The sequence below is a fragment of the Centruroides vittatus genome, unplaced genomic scaffold (assembly GCF_030686945.1).
Source record: "Centruroides vittatus isolate TY-2023 unplaced genomic scaffold, ASM3068694v2 contig_371, whole genome shotgun sequence".
In the NCBI taxonomy this organism is placed as follows: Eukaryota; Metazoa; Arthropoda; class Arachnida; order Scorpiones; family Buthidae; genus Centruroides; species Centruroides vittatus.
In genome coordinates, this window is record NW_027122194.1 from 2,643,713 (window position 1) to 2,666,893 (window position 23,181).

Consider the following 23,181-nt stretch of genomic DNA (forward strand, 5'->3'; position numbering starts at 1 on the left):
ATAAATTTAACATTATAAAAACAAAAATTTCTTACTTAGGTTTTAATTTTTGCATTAATGCATAAAATTGCATTTATCATTTAAACTTATTTGAAATCATAATCCACAGGATAAGTTGCATCAGTCCACAAGCAACACAATAGCTGGCGACCCAAAAGAGCATAGCGCGACATTGGGACACAACGTGCAAACCCATAACATAAAAGCACCACAATAATATATATACAAATTACTAAAAAGTAATTCCTATCAGTTTAAAACTATATCTCAATGGTGTAAATTTTAAATTTCAATATTTTTGCATCCTTATAATATTCTCCAATCAAGAACCTAATTTTAGAGCATGTGTATTTTTGAAAATACTGTATATATAACTTAGCCAGATCATATATCATATACCATTGTTTAGTACTGATAACTTGTAAAATACTTTCAGATTTTATTGCAAATTTAAATAGCATTGGTTATATATAAATAAACAATTTGTTTCATATGTTTATTGATGGTAATTATTTACCAGGATTTTTGTTAGTTGTCAAATATTTCTCACAATGCATAATGTAGGGCATATCATGTATAATACTCACCAATATTTAACTACAGCTGTAACTTGTAAAGGATTGGGTTGTTGTGGATATATGTTTCTACATGCTGTATATAACCATTCTAAACCTGGAGGTATTACAGGAAGAGGATTAAACCTTAAATTCCTATTAAAATGCATTCCCAATTCGCTTCCTCCTACAACATCCATTTTGTTAACCTACAATACATAACCGCAAAAATGATTATAAGAAAGCGTTTAATTATAATGAAACTAAAAAGATAAATAATGTTTTTATTAAAAATTTCAATTAAATTTCTTTAAATTGATTAAATTTGATTATATAAATATATATTTAAAAAATTGACGAAGATTATCATAAACATTTATTATTTCAATTTGATTTTATTTTTCTATATTAATATTAATTTAATCAAAACATTTATTTTTTAAATATATATGATATAAAATTTTTCAATAATTAATTATTAGGAATAATTACAGTTTGATGTTATTCGAGTTTTGCATTTTAGAAACAAAATAATAGTTCGTATCAAATTTTAACATCGAAAAAAATATTTATTTATTAATTTTTTAAAATAATTATTAAATTTTTAAAATACGAAACGAAATGTGAATAATTTTTTATATGTATTGTTTTGAGCGAGTTTAGCGACCTCTGTTGGATTTCAGGATTAATAACAGGCGTCTTCTGCTTATTGGAAATTATGGAGTCGTACGATGTTATTGTTAATCAACCTGTAGTTATCGATAATGTAAGTTTGATAACTCTGAATATATATGAATTTCTTACCATGGTTGTTCGGTACAATCTTTTACTCAAGTATTTTCAAAATTAAGTGTTAGGGTTATTTAACAACTCGCCATCTTGGTATGAGTCATAGTTCAATTGGCATTTCTGACATAAATTAAAGGAATTTAAGTTTAAATAACATTAGAATAAAATGAAAAATGAAAAATATAAAACATTGCCATATGTACATCTTACATTATGATAATGCTTTTTAAACTCTTATCAAAAGAATTCACAGAACAACTCCATAACATTTTGAATTTCTAAATGAACTTATAACATTTCCATACATTTGCCATATTGTACACAATACAATACAGAATCAATGGAATCTCCAAGTCTATTGTAATGTTAATATGCTTTGTTAGAAGATATAATTGCTCCGGATTGATTTATTCATTTGTAACATTGGTCGGGCATTATTTAATTAGAAATGAAAGAAATTTGTCTTTGTGATATAATCATAACAATAATTCTGTTGTAATTAATGATAACAAATTGAATTTATTGTTTGTTATTACTATTACATACTTTTCATTCGTATATAGGATTTTATCAGATAAATAAAAATGATGACTTATATTTACTCTCTCTAAATATTACTTTTTCAATATTGAAAATATATTTTATTAAAATTTATATTTCTTTAAGCATGATCAATCAAAAGGATTGTAATGATAGGAAATGTTAATATATGTATTAACATTCTGAAATGGACAAATTAAAAATTTTACATAACATTTTTTTTACCCTTTACCCATTTTTTAAGAATGATTCTTGTGTGTCATTCTCTACTAAAATAGTGATGACTATATAGAAAATCTTTTTGAGTTATGTAAGCAAAATTGCAAGTCTTGTCTCTTCTAAATGCATGAAATTATTATAAGAAATGTAATTTAGTTCTTTTTGGAGTTCTACCATATGTATGCATAATAAAATTTTTAACATTTTTATGAAGATTTAAAGTGAAATGGAACTTTTTACAAAAATGCTAAAACTCAACTTCTATAATCATCATAAACACTTAACAAACAAATGTTTTCAACCTTTTTATTAAATGTTTATGCTAGTTTTAAGGTGTGTACAAGTTTTTTGTGATTGTAGTATCAGTTTTTGCTGATATAACATAACAGTCCTGTACTGAAATGTCCTTTGCTTGTCTTTTTGCAAGATGGAGAGATTTCATGTCTATGGAATGAAATGATCTACCTTTTTCAACTATTTCATTTGTTATGAATATTGATATATTGATTGATCACTCATGATATTTTGCTGAGGAAATTAAAAAAGATGGAAATCTTTAGATACTAAGTATGGTTCTAGAGCATTATAGAAGAGTTTTGCAATATTGTTGTTCAAATTACATGGATATAACTCAGGAAAAGAACATTATTTATTATTTATTTTTTGGATTAAACTAAAATATTCTACTTGTTATAAACAATTTTTAGGATGTAATTATGTTATTGAGTGAGAAAGGTCATTAAAAAAATCCATGTCATTGGTAGTTTTTATTTTAGAAATGAAATGTCCATAACTTTTCTTGTATTAACTGTGTGCTGTCTGACAGTGTAATGAGTACTAGATGTTAATAGCAAATAAAATACATATATAATTGCAAAGTAGTTAGTCTAAGTTTAGTAAATATGTTGATTTCACTTGTATATTATATATATACTGTGTTCTTATTACTAAAAATAATAATAATAATATAAAAAGCATAGACATTAAGCTGTTATGTTCTAGGACACTCCTGTTAGACTTTATTCCAATCCCTTGTGGACTAGTAGTTTTTGGAATTAAAAAAAAAAAACAAAATAGTTATAAAACAGGGAGAGTGGGGTTCAAATGCAGTTTTTTAGAATGAATTAGCAAAAAAATACAATTAAAGATTTTGGTTCTAATCATTTTTAAAAAAAAATTATTTTTTGGCCTTTTCAATTTCCCAGACCAATTTTAATCACCTATTCAGCTAGGGTCACCCCTAGAACTAAGTGTTTAAATAATAAAGAAAAACAAAAGTAATAAAATAGACTTTTAAAGACATTTTAAAATAGTTTTATTAACATAATAGACTCTGAAATCTCATTGCAGCCCAGTGATAAATTGTTTACAGACCATCATGGTCTGTGGACCACAGTTTGAATAGCACTGATCTAAGAGATTTGTGATAAATATCCTGCTGAGTTTAGTCTTGATTATTGACAAAATTGCATCAAACAACTAGCTAGCTCAGGAGAACTTTTTTGAGGAGACATATGATTCCATACAAGATCATAAACAAATTATAGAAAATATGAATTAAAAGACACAAACGTTTAGAAATGGCACATGTAGAAAATATATCATGCCTGAAATCTAGATACTATATTCTGTTTCACAAAAGAATGCATTGCATTAAAACAAATCATCTCACTACCTTTATATCATTCTGCAATGAATTCTTTGTGATTTTTTTTTTTTGGCTCATTTTGGTAATGTGCAGTTACACATAGAACACCGGCAATGACCAAATGATTATATGAAGTCATTTGTACCACAATGCAGTCTACCTGTAACTATAAATGATAGATAACAATTATTAAGCATTGTATTTATCAAAGGTTTATCTTCTTTTGTTAAGAATGAAATATTCTGTATTATGATGGTATATTGATCCAGTTTGTGCATACATAAGCAATGTTCCAGCATATCTGTATTCAAATTTCCAAATCTATTCTTTGTCTATTTCATGTAAGAAACTGTTTTATTAATGGCTTTATCAATATATTGAAACCTATGAAAAATTTAAATGTTAAAATTGATGGAAGTTTTTCTTTGGCAAACAGAGGTGGGCAGTGCCTAGTAGCATTGAGAAGCTTTCAGAGTGAAAGCACAAATCTATGAACATAAATTCAAATTATTACTTATTAAGGTGCTGTATTAAAAATTAATATCATAGATGATACAGCTGATTTGCCTTAAAATGAACACTGAAAAAGTGAATTTTGCCATTGCCCTGGCCAAACATCATTATCACAACATTAATTTTTTTGCAGTAAAGCAAACAAAAATTTTTCCAGAATTCATTAAACTGAATTGTAAATTATCTTTACAACCTCTCAAGAAATAATCCTATTTTCTGGTTGCTTTTTACACTTTTTGATGTAAACAACAAAAAGTTGTACTGTAATAAATGTTCCAATTTGGGTAGAATAGATTTTCTTCTAGTAAGCAAAGACAGGAGAAACTAAGCATTTATTGCTCTATCATAGAGCAATAAATGCTTAGTTTCTCTTGGAAAATAAAGTATTTTCTTTCAATTTGTGAAATAATTTTATTTTTATTCTATAAACAGAGATTGAAATCACTAAGATTTTTTTGATGTACAGAAAGCTACAATACATCACCATTCATCATTTTCAATTTTGCTGTTAACTTTATTGTTTTGTTATAAAAATAAAGTAATTTCTTGCCATAAAGAAAAAACTGATCTCAAACTTTTTCTCTTCTTAGCCATTGCATAAAGTTTGAGAAGAATGTTGCTATAATTACTGTTTGTTTCTTTCAAGACACTTTTTAACTTTTTATGGTTCAGTTCTTGTTCCCTGGTATAACTTCCTATATTTATGACTGTTTTCATCATGGCATCTACTTTGGCGTGGAAATACATGCTGCGAAGTTTGATGAATGATATGGTGAAATGAAAAGAAACTTGTTTAATTGTATTTCTTTTTCAATAGGAAAAATCCTTTTTCAGATCCAGTTGTCGAAGGACATCCATCAGTACACATATAAACTAATTTTTACTTTTCCAGCTCTGTTATATATAACAGGGAGAAAGTATGGCGATCGATCAAAAAATGATCCCCCTAAGATTTTTATATTTTTGGACTTGATGACCTTGAAACATCAAGAAATGAAAAAAAATTTGGGATGTTTTTTTTTGTATGGATGGATGTTAGTGTGTATGTGGAGCACCCATTTTGTTCACCCTGTTTGAAGCTTAATAACTTCTATGGTTTTTTGTAAAAAATTCTGAAATTTTGCAGGGAGATTGATGCTATTAAATTTTGGTGATTAAAGGTTGAAGGGGGAGATAAAGGGGATCGTGGGTCATATTTCGAGTGGGATTGGACTTAATGATGATTTTACTCATTATTAGCACTTACAAACTTTTATAAAATACATTCCTACCCTAAAAATTAAGCTTTTTACCATTTTATAATAATTAAAAATATAAAAGATTTTTTAATAAAATATCATAACAAATGGTGCCACCAAAATTTTAAATGTTACTGGGAAAGTTAAGCAACTTGTTGCTGGAGTTGATGTCTCTGGTTTGATTCTTCATAGAAAAAATTTCAAAAAAAATTTTCATGAATTGAATTTGTTCAGTATAGTATGTACCAAAAATAGAACATTGTGATGTTGCTGAAATGTCAGTACTAGAATCAAAAATTAAGCTAAAATATTTACAATTTTCAAATCTATGATGTGATCACAAATGTATTTTACAATATCTTCAATACATCTAATACAGGTAGAATCAGAAAGTTGCATTTTTTTAATATGCAATATTATTTGATTTTTATTGCTAAAATTATCAAATAATTTTTTGGAAGCATTGATGAAACATTTCATCACAACTTCTGTCTGTAAATGGTTTCAGATTTTTACCAAGTACGTAACAAATTTCATATGATGCTCTTGTCACCAGTGGCACATTCAGGGATTTACTCTTTGGGAGCTGAGTTGAACAGATAAAAAAAAAATTTTTAATGCAATTTCAATAAAATTTTTACCTTAGATGACTACTAATTTATAAATAGCATAGAAATAGAAGACACTACAGAATATAAATTTAAAAAATGAATTTTAATTAAGAAGAGATTTTTGGAAAATTTTCTATTGTTTGTTTTTCTTTTGGAGGGGACCAGGGTCCCTTGACCCTCCCTCCCCTTGGGTGTGCCACTGCTTGTCACCACTGCATTTTGTGATAACACCACTAAAATTGTGCTTTGTTGTTGTTGCAATAACTTCTTAAAGAAAGTTTACTTTTCACTTCTTATTAAACACTTCCAAGGAAAGGTCATTAAGTGATTTGTGTTTCGTAGTGTAATGACAAACAATATGTTTGTTATTATATGTTTTTAATATTATACTTTCATGACCAATCAAACAAGTTGCCAAATTGTGTGTATTTGGCACAACAAAATATTCTTCTTCCCAATTGTCTTGAAACACTGTTTTCTTTGGATATTTTTTATTTGTATTTTAAAGGCACTCCTGCTATTGTGGGTAATTAAATTATTTTTGACACACAACTATTCAGTTTAAAACAGTCACTTGCATCAGTTTAGCATAGTTGACACTTAAAATTATAAGAGAAAATGCACACATTGATGTTATTACATAACTAAAACAAACAAGTCACAAAAGCACTGTGTGCAGAAATCAACTAGTCAAGGGTTGCCTATGTCTTGCGATTTTAAAACTCTTGCCAGATTTCCAGAAGTTTAAAAAAAAAAGTACTTAATGAATTTGAATGTTATGGGCTGCACGTAGAGGATTGGTGGGCTGCAGGTTGAGTATGGCTGGTGTAGATCTTGATGCTGTCTGTAAGCTGGTAAAGAAAGTTATCCATGTGAATAAGCAATACAAAAGGATAAAACGTAACTAATAAGTAGTTTGCCTGAAAAGCCAACATATACTTTTACACTTAACAAGTTAAAATAACAAAGAACAAAAGATAAAATTTTTAAAAATGATTGGATTTAATTAGAAATAGAATATTAAATTTACTCTGTATACGAGATTCCTTCTTGTCTTTGTTCTTTGATTTCAAACAAACAATTTAAAATCAAATAATGTCTAGAATATATTTGCAGTTAACAGTTTAAAATAATGAAGCAATAACAAACTTTACAGAAAATTGGTATTCTAATATTATATGTAAGAATACTACTATTAATAATTAAATGTTAAGTAATTTGATCTAGAAGTAGGCATTAGATGCCATCTCTTGATAAAGTTCTGGAAGCAAAGATCAGACAGAAATCTGTGTAGTGTAACTGGTAAGCAAGAGTTGTAGGTTCATGTTTTACTTTGGACCAATTTTCTCTATAGAACAATTACATAATAGGAATAACAAAAACAAATCAGTTTGCATATACTGGTATATAACTTAAAGTAGTTGTAATAAATGAGATGGGTTTAAATCTTTTCCTAAACCTTAGAAGTGTTTGATAATTAAAAAGAAGTAATTTTAAACCTGAACAGTTTTCTGTTTTAACCTTTACTGGTAGTTTTTTTCATTGAAATTATTGATTATATTCACATTTGTGTCCATTATATTTTTTTATTTTTTGTTTTTTCTGATATACTGATGTATTCAGATATAGTAAAAAATGGCAAGTACTGTACAGTAACAATTTATCATGTTTCTATATAGACTGCATTTGTTTATTGAATTTGTTGAGCTTTAAGTTAAAAAAAATTTTATTACATTATCATATTGCATTTTCTTCCAAATAAGTCATTTAAGATACATTTCTGTTTTAATGCAGCTTCTTTCATAAATTGTTCTATATCTTCAATATTCCATATTTTAAATAAAGTTTGATTTATCTAATACTAATCAGACCCTATTCAAAATACATTTTCAATTCCTTAAGTTATATAAAATCCAAGTGAAAAAACACTTTCAATTAACTAAAGCTTTTAAGCTTTATCCTCAAATGTGCAATTTGAATTTTGAATGAAAACTGTAGTGTTAAATTAAGATATCTTCAGTTAAACTTGATTTTTGATACTTAATATATATGAATATCAGTAATGAAACAATATTTTAAGCTTGTGTTGAGAATTTTTTAAATAATTTATAAAAATATGACTTAATAATCACAGTAATTAAAATGAAAGTCCTTGAAGAAAAAAGTAAAAGGTGACAGCTAAGTTGAAGAAAGTTAAAAAAATAATTTAGTAGAAATAAAAAAAAGGCTTTACCTGAATAAATTTAAATTCATTTCAGCTGATTTTTATCTTCTGTAACTGAATCATTTTAGTTGATGGTAACATCCATAACTAAATATCATAAACTAAATATCTAGAAGAATGATAGATAACAGAAACATTATTATACAGTGATCATTATATATGTCAATTTAAATATGAATTATAGAAATCATTTGTGATATAACTGGTTTTTAATGCAAATATGTTTGATAAGAAGTATTGTTACAAAAAATTTTAATGTATTTTGGTTCAACTATAAATAAAATATTTAATTTTGTCTACTTTGAAATATAAAATATTTGTCTTTTCATTTCCTAGTAGCAAATTTTAGGATTATTTATAAAAATATAATCCAACTGTTAAAAAAAAATAATTATCCAATAATTAAAATTCAGTGTATTTTTTACATGTCGGCCTGTAATTATATGCAGCTGTGAATTATGCTTATTTTATACATGCATATTTAGAGTTACTTTATGTAACAAAGTATGTACAGTAAACTTTAGACATCTATTTAAATTTTGCACACAATCATCTGCACCAGCATGAGTACAGTCAAATTTTTTATGAACTGGTGGTTGAAAACACTGCTATGTACCAAATGCAAGTAACATAGTTTTGCTGATCAATTATAAAAGAGAGTTTATAGTTTTTGCTAATTATCTGAGTTAAAAAAGCAGTTAAAGCAAACAAAGCTTTCAGAGCCATAATGAACTTTTCATTGTCATTATTGCTGGAGGTCATTATTTTGTAAATAAGAATAAATGGATAAGTAAAATGTTCATTGATTGATTGTAAAATCTGTCATTTATGATGTCAGAAACAGAAAACCAATGATCATCTACTGGAATTGATCATGTGACTTATCTGACATCCAGTTGAATAACTGGATGTCAGATAAGTCACATGATCTTGCTTCTTATATTTCAGGATCTGGTTACTTTACCATATTACAAAAATTGAGAGTAGAATTGGGTACACTGTATACAATAATACATTGTATTTTTTTACATCCACTCAAAGCCCAACAGTGAGAAATTTTTCTTCTCATTTTGTATATAAAAAATAGTGATGTAACAAATATTCATTTACTACCCAGTATTCGGCCTATTCGGCCGAATACCTAAAAACAGAAGTAAGAAATAACAAAAACACAGTAAATTAATCATTTTGGAAACTTTTATTAATGCTAAACATTAAATTATAATTATTAAAGTTAATAAAGAAATAGCGTCTAACTCTAGTAAATTATTTCGTAATTAAAATAATATTATAGCCTTTATCTAGCCTGATATCTTATGGCATTGATGGCATGTAGGTTAGAATGTATCGGGCATTAGTGTTATTGTTTAGTTAATTACGTTATATTCGTATTCTTGTATATATTAATATTTTTTACAATATTTTAAAATGATTTACGAAATGTTTTATTGAAACTTATCGTATTTAATGAAATAATTATTTATTTCTAGAAGATGAGTAACTACTATATAATTTATTTCATATATAAAGCAAAGAATGAGCATTTCTCATTATATGCAAAAGATAACATTTGAAATCATGTTAATTTTAAAAATATTGACAAAAACAATAGCAACAAAATATCACAAAACTTCACAAATAGAAACCCTCCAATAATATATTTGAACTGTTCCACATCTGGGGAGAAACTAGACCATATGTCTCCACTAAACTATATATCCTTAGGGTACTGTTCAGTCTACAAATACATAGTAAAAATAAAATTTTACTGCTTAATTAAAGAGTTAAAAAGATCGATTGCAAATAAAATAACTTATAAGTTATAACTTACATCTAAATACCAACAACTGCCAAATCATATTGGGCTATTTATGGCTATTACATAAATTATAAACCAATTTGGCACTAGAGGTAGACGTTAGGCTCCATCTCATATTAACTTTAATAATTATAATTTAATTAATTAATTTAAATAATTTAGACCTACTGGAAGAAAAAATCATAGTGACATCGGGCCAACAGAGAGCAGGGTGCGCAATCCTTGCATAATGAGGTTTGCGCGCTAATTTTTTATGTGTGTGTTAATCAAGCCGAATATTCGGTATTCAGCTGAGGCCGAATATACTATTCGTTACATCACTAATAAAAAACAGTTTGAAGCAACATATGCTAAAGTATAAAAATTTATCAATATCAGTAGTAGTATTTCCACCAAGCAGATGAAAAGTAAATCGGACTTATGCTTCTACTTCCCTTCCTTGTCCTGGGGAACCTGACCCTGGCCTGCTTCCCCAAATATATGTGCAGATTGATACCAATGTATTGATGTAGCCTTTTGATCACTGACCCAGTAACTAATTTATTCTCTAGCACTATAAATTGTAATAATGATTACAGTTTAAAATAATGATTATTGTCAATTAATGATTATGCACATATGTGTTACTGTTACTGAAAATCATTGGTTATCCTATCACTAGTTTATATTCTTTTGCTGTAGCAGAATTTATAAAATTTAATATTTAATTTTATATAATAAGTAATTTCCAAATTAAATCAATTAATAATTACCATTTATAATCAATCATTAGGGTTCTGGCGTAATAAAAGCAGGCTTTGCTGGTGATCAAGTTCCAAAATGTCATTTTCCAAATTAGTAAGTAGTTTACATTTTACTATTACATATAATTTTTTTTAATTTTATTAATATTAAGTAATGTGAAGGTTTATTTTTTAGAAGTCTTTGATCAAATGCATTTCATAATATCTTAAAAAAGTGTTTTTTAAATATTATTATTTTAACTCTTAAGCTGTGTTTCTTTTTCTATACATTTTTGGTATTTTAATTTATTCCTGTTTTAATATAAAAGTTTTCATATTTATCTATAGTATTAAGAAATAAGAGAAAATTAAGGAAAATAGAATTTTCTTCAATTGTTTTCAATTATGATCACAAATCATAAGCTTACAGATTATTTATATAATTTTAAAATTTACATTTATAAATTTAAAAAAATATTAAAGATTTTTGAATGTCAGTCAATACAAATTATTGTGATTTAATCAAATTTAAAAATTTTCTTAAATATAGAATTTATTGTTATTGTTTTATATTCTTACTGAATCAAGTTGTCTTTTTAGAGTTAGTTATAAATATTTTATATAAATGTTTTAGTTCACATGAAGTGAACAAAGCCAAATGAAATAGAAAGCAATAATCAAAAGTAGCAGACTGAATTAATTTATGCTAAAAGAAAATTATCACGTTTTATTTTTTATACTTAAAGTAGGTTACATTGTAATTTTAAATATGAAATTGTGTGTAATTTAAATTATATATGTTTCATCAAATTATAATATGTAATACAGCACTATCTGATATCAATATATCTTAAGAGCCAAATTTTTTTAGTTAGTAAATAAAGATCACAAACAAAATTTAATGCAATAATTTGTGTATAAAGTAAAATTAAGTAAAGTAACAAACTCAGTTTTAATACAATATAACTGAAAATAGAAAATTTATTTTAAATTATTTAATTATGATGATTAAATTTAAATGTTATCAAATGTATCATAAATGTAAACATCAATTAACCTGATTTGTAGATTAATGCCAAACAATTACTGGATTATATTGAGCTGTAATAATGCTACTATTTACTAATTAAATGTCAGATAATTTGGCCTAGAGATAGGCATTAGGTGCCATCACATGATAAATTTAATAATTAATTTAGAAGGTTTTGGAAGGTAAGAATTGGCTTGAAGCAGGACTCAGACCTGTAACTCCCACTTGCCATGTCAACACATTGCCAGTTATGCTACCCAAATCTCTTCCAATCTTGACATTTAATTAGTAATTAGTAGCATTATTATAGCTCAATGTAATCCATTTGGCATTTATCAAATGCCTTTGAGAACATATTAACAAACCATTAAAAATTTCTTTTGAAGACTGCATTGGACAATGCTGATATGAGATATTTTTGAAATTTCTAAAATTATTAATAAGAAGCTCTTCAATGAAAAATACAGTAGCAAGACTACTAATAGTAATTTATATTCTTAAAATTGTATAAACTCTTATAACTATCACAAATGGCAGACATACTTGGAACAACAGTCAAATAATTTATTAGATAGTGTTAGATAACCTAATAAATAGGATTTAACAATTTAGAGGACTTATTGCAAATAATTTATGCCAAATTAAGCTTGCTTTAGTTATGTAGAAGTTCCAGTCAATGACAAAACCAGAAAGAGGAAGTACTGTCAGCTTAGTTGAGATTGGGCCATCCAAAACTAACAAATAGTAACCTTTTACATGCAGGATCATAGCCAACCTACTCTATTTTTAGCATTTCCTTCATAGTTCAATACATTAACCCAACATAGTACAATCAGTTCTATCACTTTTACCAACAAGAATTTTCTGATGATAATGCATTTTTTTAACAAACTATTGAACCAATCTTTGTTTTTCTTTGCAGTACTAATTTCTATTCTAGTTCAGTAACGTGCACTTCATGGAACATGCCCTACATTTGGGACTTGAAAATGCTCATAAGGGTTGCAGAATTTTTTCACTTTCAATTAAAAAACACAAATACATCTTAAATCTTATTTTAAGCATTAGATTTGTAATTGTGTGTATTTGTTTTCCAAATTATACTAATAATTTGTAGAAAATTTATTTTTCCTGTTGTTGTATTTCTACTAACAGTAAAACATTTCTGTTTATACTAGTCTAGGGAGGAAAGATATGTGAATATTGATAGCCTTAAAAGGGACATGACTAAAATGGTTAAAATGTTTCCACATACTTGCTCTAGGCTGTAATGGTACCATTTGATCATCATCATAACCATTTACCTACATGTCTATTCATCTCATAATGTATCCAAATTTTAGCCTGTTTTGTTAGTTTAGACTTTGGCTTAATAAGACCTTGGGTATATTTTCTAACAAATAAAAATTTTTTGACCATATTTTAAAAATGTACATAATAATTTCAAATTAAATTCATAATGAATAATTTTTTATGGAGACAAAAAAAATCATTTTTATAAAGTAATTCTAATTTAAAAGAAATACTAATTGATTGATTGTCAGAAAAGCTTTGAATACATTTTTAAAAGCTATATTTATATCTAAAAATAAAATAAAATATTCTAATTTCTTAAATTTTAATTTTGAATTACAGTATCATTAAATTTTCAAGCTATTACTTATGAAAAAATTTAATTTATCAATGAAATGAAAAATAATCCTAAAAGTTTCAAATTAAGGATTTTTTTTTATATGAACTTTATAAATTTTAATTGTTTAAATTGTTTAAAAAAACTAAGTAAAAATGTAATATCAATAATTTGCTTTTAATAAATATTTAAATTTTAAACTATATGTTATTTCTCTGAATTTTATATTATTTAATTAATTAGCATTGGACGACCGAAACACATCAGAGTAATGGCAGGAGCATTAGAAGGAGATATTTTTGTTGGACCCAAAGCAGAGGTAATTATTTATTGCAATTTTCTTTTGTAAAATTTGTGAAAGTAATAATTTTGTACTTTACACAATTTTTTTTTCCCCCTTTATAGTTGAAAAATGTTCAAATTTTTATTTAATTTTATTTACAAAGTAATTAATTAGTCAGTAGTCTTTTATTTTGAAAGTTAATTTGCTTTTTATTATTACAAAGTGATGTGTTGAATTGATTTTGAGAATAATAATAGTTTTATGGTTATAAAATATAAACACAGTTCTTCCAAGAAACTTTACAAGAACTTTGTAAAATTTTTTAACATAAAATTTTAAAAAATATCAGTTTTCTTGAAAATCTGATACTTGAAGGAAAACAAAAGATGATGAGAAACTTTGTTTGATCCTGAATAAGAATATAGTAAATTTGATACATTTCTCAAAATATTTATAAAAAGAATTCAAAATATGTTAAGATCATAGTTAATAATTTAATTTTTAAATTTATATTTGATAACAAATAGTTCTGAAAGTTCTATAGAGCATACTTAGTATAGTCTTTTTTCTTAACATACATTGAAAATTTCAATAATTATAGGCTGATACCATTAAACTTTGCTTAAAAATTGTCCTAGTTTGTTTTAATTGATAGTAGATTCTAAATTTTTCATATACTTGTTGATTGATAATATCCACAAAACAACAAATATTTTAGGCTCTGCATACAAATTCTTCATAATTTCTGTGGGTCTAATTTTCATAAATCTGAAATTAAAGCATGAATATTTTTTTAATCAGGCTGATGATGATAGATTTTTCTGTTTTCACTTGAAATTAAAAATAACTTGGCAGTGATTAGTTTACTTTAAGTACATTATTTCAATACCATAATTGAACTCTTGACTACTTAGTTGATTTTCACTTTACATAGACTCGTGTTTGCAAAATCTGGAAATAATATGGATTGTATATAACTAAATGGAATTTTCATCATATGTTTGACAGCTGTGGTTGATTAATTATCTGATTTATATACAGGAACACAGAGGTTTATTAAGTATTCGTTATCCAATGGAACATGGTATTGTGACTGACTGGAATGATATGGAGCGAATCTGGCAGTACATTTATTCTAAAGAGCAACTCCAAACTTATCCTGAGGAGGTATTAATGTATATTTTAATTATATAATTTATTTTTCTACAATTTTTTTTAATCTTTAAATTAAACCAAATGAAATAAAATCTGTTTTAGCTACACTTAGTTGCTGAAAGAGATTTTATAAATGAATATTATAATTGAGTTGTTATATCTACAGAGATTTTTATATTCATTTTCTTTATGTTAAATTGTAAAGTGTATATCAAATTTTAAATATATTATTATAAATATCAAATTTATTTTTTTTAAAACAGCATCCTGTTCTTTTAACTGAGGCACCTTTGAATCCAAAAAGAATCGAGAAAAGGCAGCTGAAATTTTTTTTGAAACTTTTAATGTTCCAGCTTTATTTATATCAATGCAAGCTGTACTTAGTTTGTAAGTGCATTTAAGTAAACTATATTTAAGTTTTGTCATATAATGAATTTTTATTGGTTATATACAATGTAACACAAATACATATTTATTATTTTTAATTTACTATGACAAATCTATCAATAGGACTTATTACACTGATATGGTATAACCTCTGGTTGCAAAAATGAGAGATTTTATTAATCTGTAGGTTTAAAGAAAACTCTTTATTTGCACCTGTGCAAATAAAATCTTATTTTTGCAACCAGAGGTTACATCAGTTTAAAAGTCCTATTAATAGATTATAATCATAGTAAACTAATAATAATAAATAAAGAAAAAAGGATAAGAAACATTAATTCAACAAACAAATACATACTTATATAAATGCAGTAGATTCTGCTTAATTGGGCCACACAAAAATAAAAAGAGATATTTAATAAAAAAAATTAATTAATTAAAGACAGAATTTTTCTTTTTATTACAATCTTTGAAAAACACCAGAAGAGCAAGCATTAAGAGAGAACACTCTGCCACTTCCACACATGGCACAATGTGGTTATATTCAAATTTTTAAATAAATAATGATAAACAAATGCACAAATTTTATTAGTCCATTACACTGCCAAATATAGATTTGTATAGTCAAAAAATTGCATCTAGCTAAATTGTAAAAGGTACTTTTAATTTTTCAATAGCTTAAACTAGCTATAAGTAGCCCAACTTGACAATCTTGATTGTTTTTCACTACAAAGTCTAGGTGGTAAGTAGCTAAGTAAACAAACCAATGGTATGATCTGTTACATATGAAATGGATTATGCCATTGGTGGTTTTTTTTACTTAGCTTCTTGCTACAGTTTCTTCCAGGAACCTCTTGTAGAGTTCAAACTACTTTTGCTTTAGGTAAATGAACCAGATCAAACAAAGTGTTGTTTCTGTTCCAACCTGACTTCTTTTTGGCAAAGTAAATTTGAGAATAATATCTGTATAATATCATTTTCTACTTTAAACCCATTCTGCAGCACAACTTGTGTTAACTGATGTAGTGTGCCTCTAGTTTCATTGCATTTATCTCAAATAAGTGGCAACTAGGCCCAAATAAGCAATGGAAATTTACATTAAATACATTGATTTATTTCTATTCTTTGCATTTTGGCCAGAATAATCAGGTTGCCCCAATTAACCAGTGGCCTAATTAAACAGAATCTACTGTGTATAAAGAATAAATATACAAATACAACTTACAAATTTAATTCTATTTATTGATATTCATTAAATTGATTTTTTTAATAGATATGCTACTGGACGTACAACAGGAGTTGTATTAGATTCTGGAGATGGAGTTACACATGCTGTTCCTATATATGAAGGTTTTGCAATGCCTCATAGTATAATGAGGGTAGATATTGCAGGTCGAGATGTTTCACGCTACTTGCGTTTGTTGTTGCGTAAAGAAGGATTTAATTTTCATACAACTGCTGAATTTGAGATTGTAAAAACAATAAAAGAGGTTAGATAAATTCAGTGATTAGATGTCATTATTTTGCATTTTTCCAATTTTTCTAACGTATCTTTCTTTTAGAGAGCATGTTATTTGGCAAGCAATCCACAAAAAGAAGAGACAGTTGAAACAGAAAAAGGCAAATATGTTCTTCCAGATGGAAGTGTTTTGGAGGTTAGCTTATTTTCTTGATACTTTTTAGAGGAGAATACTGGTTTTATTTATGTGGCTTTTCTTTCATCTTGAATTACTTAGTATTTTAGTGATGTATTCTGAACCAATTACAGTGTGTAGATGACGAAAACATTCATCTTTGTTTGTTTTCATCATCTACACACCATAATTGGTTCAGAATACATCAGTAACTATATCCCAGGGTGGTGAGTGGTTGTTTAGTATTTTAGTTTTATTGTGTTAGTTAATGCTAATTGACATTGATAGAAGTTTTTACACAAATGATAATAGCAATTAATTATATTTAAAATATATTTTTATAAAAAAATAATTAAATAGAATAAAAATTAATTTTATTTAATTGATAATTCTGAATTTGGTAACAATTAGCACTACAAAATTTTAATGATGATCAGAAATAATTTCAAATTCATTATTTACTTAAGTTTTACTTAACAGAATAATCATATGACTACATTTAGCATGATGTTTGTCTAACATTAAACAAAACAAAGAAGCTTATGTAATTTCTAATAAATATTTACTGACAATTTTAGAATGACGATACAGCTGATTACAGAATACTATTTTTAATAAATGAAATTTTATGCTCATGAAATTGTTTTCTCTTGAAAATACTACCAATATTTTTGTAATTAAATAAATTAACTACTTGTAAAAATGTATTTTAATTCTCTCTTTCTGTTGCTCTATTTCTTAATATTGTCTGTAATGAAAATAGATTTTGTCTAATTTTATTATTACATTTCTCTAAGCTTTTACATAATACAAACTGATGTTATTAGAAAGTATTAAGAATATACGTCGAAAAAATTATCTATTTATTTATAATTTTTTTTTACAAAATGTTCTAATATAATACAAAACATGGTAATTTTTCTTTTATAATTCTTTAGATTGGACCGGCAAGATTTAGAGCACCCGAAATTTTATTTAGACCAGATTTAATAGGAGAAGAATTTGAAGGACTTCATGAAGTATTAGTTTATTCCATTCATAAGTCTGATATGGATTTACGTAAAGTTTTGTATCAAAATATAGTCCTATCAGGAGGTTCTACTTTATTTAAAGGTAGGATATCATGTTTAATATTGAAAGTAAAATTTTTAGTTAGAAAATTGTTTAAATAAAATTTATATTTTTTTAGGATTTGGTGATAGGCTTTTAAGTGAAGTGAAGAAAATCGCCCCTAAAGATATAAAAATCAGAGTGAGTTCAATGTAAAAAAATAATTTGAAAATTTAAAGACATTTTCTTTAATTGAATTTGATAACTTTTTTCTTAAAGATATCAGCTCCACAAGAAAGGTTATATTCAACTTGGATAGGGTAAGTAGAAATTTTAAAATAATTTGAAGTACACTCAAGCCTGTTTTTGTGTGATTTTTTTTTGTGCGGTCTGTGAATTTCAATCAAATTGGTATATCACACAAAAAAAATTGCACGAAACAAATCGCACAAAAAAAGACCACACAAAAACAGGTTTGAGTGTATTCTCTTTAAAAATTTTCACTAACCAGGTAGAATAAAGGAGTAGTAGCCAGGTGGACAAAAAAGTATTGTGCAATATTCTAAAAATTCTCTGTTATTTGTACAAGGGATGATCAAAAAGTAAGGTTACAAAGTTTGCAGTGAAAAGTGTACATTTTATTTCATACAACCAATACAGCCAACTGATAGTACATACATTAGGTTATTTTTTGACAGTCTCCATATTGGTTTAGGCACTTGCCACTTTGTGTGATGAGTTTGAAAATTCCCTCCTGGTAAAATCCTGTCCTTGCATGTTCAGCCAGGAAGTGTTCCACTTCCTCATCTGAAGAGAATTGTTGTCCTGCTAGGTTCTTCTTCAAGAGAGGAAACAGGTGAAAGTCACTGGATCCATCCCATGCACTTCTCCTTGTATTGGTTGGACAGATTTTGTGGAACCCATTGGGTACAAACTTTCCAGTATTGCAGAATATCATGAACAATGTGATGAACACTTTTGAACGACATTCCCAATTCTACCATCATATGCCATGATTCTCCTGTTGTCTTGAATCAGCTCCTCCACACAAGTTGTGTTGACATCTGTTGATGCCGTGCTGGGTCAGCCACTGCGATCCTCATCAGTGATGTTTTCTTTATCGGCTGCAAACTTCCAACACCATTCTGCGACATGCTGATGAGGCATTACAATCTCTCCGTAAACCTCTACCAGCTGCCAGTGAATTTCAGCCGCAGTTATATATTTTGCCCACAGAAATTGAATAACTAAGCGAATTTCTTTGCGAGACCAATTTTCCAAACGAGTTGCCATTTGTGTTTACCTACAACTAGCGCTGTAGTGGCAGGTGGCTGAAACTCTGCAAGTTGCCAACTGCATGTATTAAAATTACCGCACACTTCTCACTTCTCTATAACAAACGAAACTCCAGGAATATCAGCCTTGTAACCTTACTTTTTGATCAACCCTCATAAATACAGTCTTTTTTTCTATACAAATAAATATACTTTATATATATTTATATATATATATATAGATCCCAATTTCATTCAACTTGTGTTTGCACTGAGTCCACAAAAGTCTCTTCAATGGATTCAGTGCAAAATGAGCCAACACTTAAGCACTATTTTCCTCATCTGTAACAGTTTCTGGCAATCTGCTGCAAAGCTGTCAAGTACACTCCCAGTTTCCTTAAATTTGGCAATAAACTTACCAACTCATCTGTCCATGATTGGTCTACAGTATGGATGAAGCTTATTGATTCTCTGGTTACTTCTCAGTTATTTTGATGATGGGGACTGCAGATCCCCATCATCAAAATCACTTGGATTCCTTCGTAGTCAGTGATGTTGTTTTCCTGAAATGAAACAGTCATATGAGAAACTTCTATGGGTTCAGGCTTACAGGATACCCTGTATAATAATATATTATATATAAATTTATATAAAATCTGTTTTTAGAATCTGATGTTTTCTGATCTTCAGACAGTTTTTCTAATCTCTTCTGTTCACATGTGTTTCTTCCTTGCTGTCTGCCTGTCTCCATCTTTCTTGATATTCCATTCTCATAATGCATGAGTTTACACTGTATTAGCCCAAATATAAATCAATCCTCAATTTTTTCAAAAAGTAGACTCCAAAATCCTTACTTTTTGAAAAAAATAGGATTTTAATATAAGTTGACCTTTTATTATTAATTTTATTTGCACACAAAAAATTCAATTTACATTTAGAAAAATTGAAAAGTCAAATGAAACAACACTTTACCACTTTTGTTGTCATAATTTCTGTTTCCTATTTTATTGCCATCATGCTCTTCATCCTCCTTGAACAGTACATCGCCATCTGTTTCATCCAAGTTGATTGTAACATAACATTTCATAAAGCCCTCTACAATTGTCTTTATCAACAATCTTGTAATTACAAATGTGGAATTTTATTATTTTTTATCTATGTTATCTATTGAATATGAAAGTTAGTCGCATTCAATCCCTTTTTTTTTTTTTTTTTCAAAATTCCTTTAGTTAGAAATAAAAATTTTTTGAAGTTTTGTTTACAGATATCTGTGAATCAATCAACATAAATGAATTTTTGATTGCTTTCTTAGAAATTTTTACAAATCACATTTAAGTGGTACTTCTACACTGAAAATTTTATTTAAAGGGTGTGTTTTATAGGAAGAAATACATGAATTGGACACCTATAAGTGAATTGCAACTGATTGCTTTGTTTTTTGTCTATATCAAAAAAATGAAATTAATAAAAGTTATACAGCAAAATCAAGGCAATGCTGTATTGTCAGTACGATGGTAGGCTGCCCAGCATTTAATTATGCCAGGGGAAATAGGCTTCTTTGCACTTTTCATGTGTATTCCAGAAAATGTATTTTCAGTTTTATGACTATCAAAAGTGAAACCAAAAATTTGTTGCCAGTTTGCTTGTCTTATTATTTTTCTGGCTGTTATATATAACAGAGTTAAATTATGGTAAACAGTCAAAAACACCTCCCTAAGTTTTTACATTTTTGGACTCTGGATCTTGAAACTTCAAGAAATGTAGAAAAGTTTGGGGTTTTTTCTGTGTGAGTGGGGCACAATTTTGAAGTTTAGTGTCTTTTGTCAAAAATTTCTGAAATTTTGCAGGGAGGTTTGTGTATTAGGGGATTGATGCTATTAAATTTTGGCAAAAGGTTAACAGTGGTGAGATAGATGGGTGTTGTGTGTCATATCTCAAGTAGGATTGGACTTAACAAAGATTTTACTCCTTATTAGCATTTACAATTTAATTTACAATTTAGCGTTTACAGTTTACAATTTTTTTATAAAATTCATCTCTACCCTGAAAATTAAACCTATTAAATTACTCCATCCTTTTTGCATTTTATAATTAATAATATAAGTTTTCAATAAAGTATCACAACAGATGGTATCACATGCAATTTTAAGTTTTTTATTAGGAAATTTACATAACTCATTGCTGGATTTTTTTTATAATTGTCTAAAAGATTTTTTTATAAAGTCTAAAACATATAAATATATTGAATATGTAAGTTTATAATTACAATAGAAGTTTACGACAATAAATTTTCTGTTATACTTAGTCAGTAAATCAGCTAGGCAGTGCACTGAGCCAAAAGGGCCTGGGAAGAACACTGATTTGAAATAAAAAGAAATATATTTCAATGTTCAAAAAATTACAAATCAAATTAATAAATTAATTAAAATGAAAACTATGGAAAGAAGTTTAAATGTTTAAATCACTATGTTGTGTATTCAATATTTTATTGCATATTCCTGCATATTAGATATATTTTAGAATAAATTTAACTGCTGTAAAATCTGCTAATTGTTGTCACAAATCTTGTTATCATTTAATATTGAATCGAAAGTCCCAAAAAACATTTGTTAAAATATACTTATAAAATTTCTGTTCATTTTTAATCAGAGAATGGTTATAGTTTTTCAGGCTGTAAGGATGAATCAATAAATAACCATCCAAAAGCAATTGCATGGCTGATTATTTATTGATCCACTTTTATATTTGCCTCAACATTTGAATGGTAATGTGGAATTGTTATCAGTCTTAACTAGTATTTTGAATGTTAAGTGCCTAAGATTTTATTAATTCATTACTTTTCAAATAGATTTCTTATTTTTGCACACATGGAGTGCATTTGACAGCAAATTTAGAGTTTAAACTTCTATGATTTTTTTACACATTTTAGTAAACATTTAGCACAATAATAATTAATTTTATTTATTTAAATTGATGATGATATTTTTAGTCATCAGCAATCTAGATTTTTTTTAACATTTAAGTTGTATAATATGTGTTTTTGATTAAATATATTTAAATATTTTATAAAAACTGTTTTTACTATTTCAGAGGATCTATTTTAGCATCTCTCGATACATTTAAGAAAATGTGGGTATCAAAACAAGAATACGACGAGGAAAATATTAGGGCCATACATCGCAAGACTTTCTGATGTGAAGAAATTTACACGTGCAGATCAGCAGCTTTTCTGATTATCCCTATTTGATTCTGAAAGGGATATCAAATCTATATAAATTAAGTCTATTTAAATTAATAATGGAGTAATTTAATTGTATAATTCTACACGGTTCATTCCCATTTCATTTACTTTGTCATTCTCGTGATAAATTATAGTAATATAGGAAATCTGCTTTAAAAGTTTTACCTGTCATTTGTACTTTATAAGTATCCATAATTAATTTTGAGGAGTCATACCAAGATATATTTTTTAATAAGGGATCAAAGTCTAAACTAGAATTGTTTGTATGCCATATCTATCGGTGTACAAATTGTTATTTCGGCATTATGCCGAACTGCATAATTTAATCTAAAATTTAGAACGTTCTAGTGTTATGTATTTAACCGAAAGATGGACAATATATTAAATATTGTAAATATATTTTTGAACAACCTATGTTTGTTTAGATTTGCACTTTTATATTTGACATCTTTGTAAAAATAAATTGTTTGCTTAAATTATATAATTTACCTGCCCTCCATCCTATCTGTTTTGTAATGCATTACCAAGCGATATATTAAATGCTATATTATTGTTTATAATCCTGTTTTGTTTACTTTTGTTAAATTATATTATAAATAAAATTTATAATATAATTTAAAAGG

The 23,181-nt window shown here is 27.0% G+C and overlaps 2 protein-coding genes across 3 annotated transcripts in view; one reads left to right on the forward strand and one right to left on the reverse strand.

Annotated features, from left to right (window-relative positions):
* The window catches only part of Su(fu) (suppressor of fused), a 24,211-nt gene extending 22,733 nt beyond the window's left edge, over positions 1-1,478 (reverse strand). Inside the window, exons 1-2 of one of the 2 annotated variants that reach the window (XM_067270481.1) lie at positions 1,359-1,478; positions 588-763 (exon numbers count right to left, since the gene is read on the reverse strand). In XM_067270481.1, the coding sequence (XP_067126582.1) occupies positions 588-763; positions 1,359-1,361 (179 nt within the window). In that variant the 5' untranslated portion in view covers positions 1,362-1,478. Of the gene's footprint in view, positions 1-587; positions 764-1,358 lie in introns of those variants that run through there. The other variant, XM_067270482.1, reaches the window with a different exon arrangement.
* Positions 1,208-23,118, forward strand: Arp1 (Actin-related protein 1). The gene is given in 12 exon segments (XM_067270485.1): positions 1,208-1,320; positions 10,928-10,992; positions 13,781-13,856; positions 14,862-14,987; positions 15,239-15,272; positions 15,275-15,362; positions 16,633-16,849; positions 16,922-17,014; positions 17,932-18,106; positions 18,183-18,244; positions 18,323-18,363; positions 22,408-23,118. Coding segments are annotated over 12 exon segments (1,128 nt in total). The 5' UTR covers positions 1,208-1,272; the 3' UTR covers positions 22,511-23,118.
* Positions 23,119-23,181: the final 63 nt, after the last annotated feature.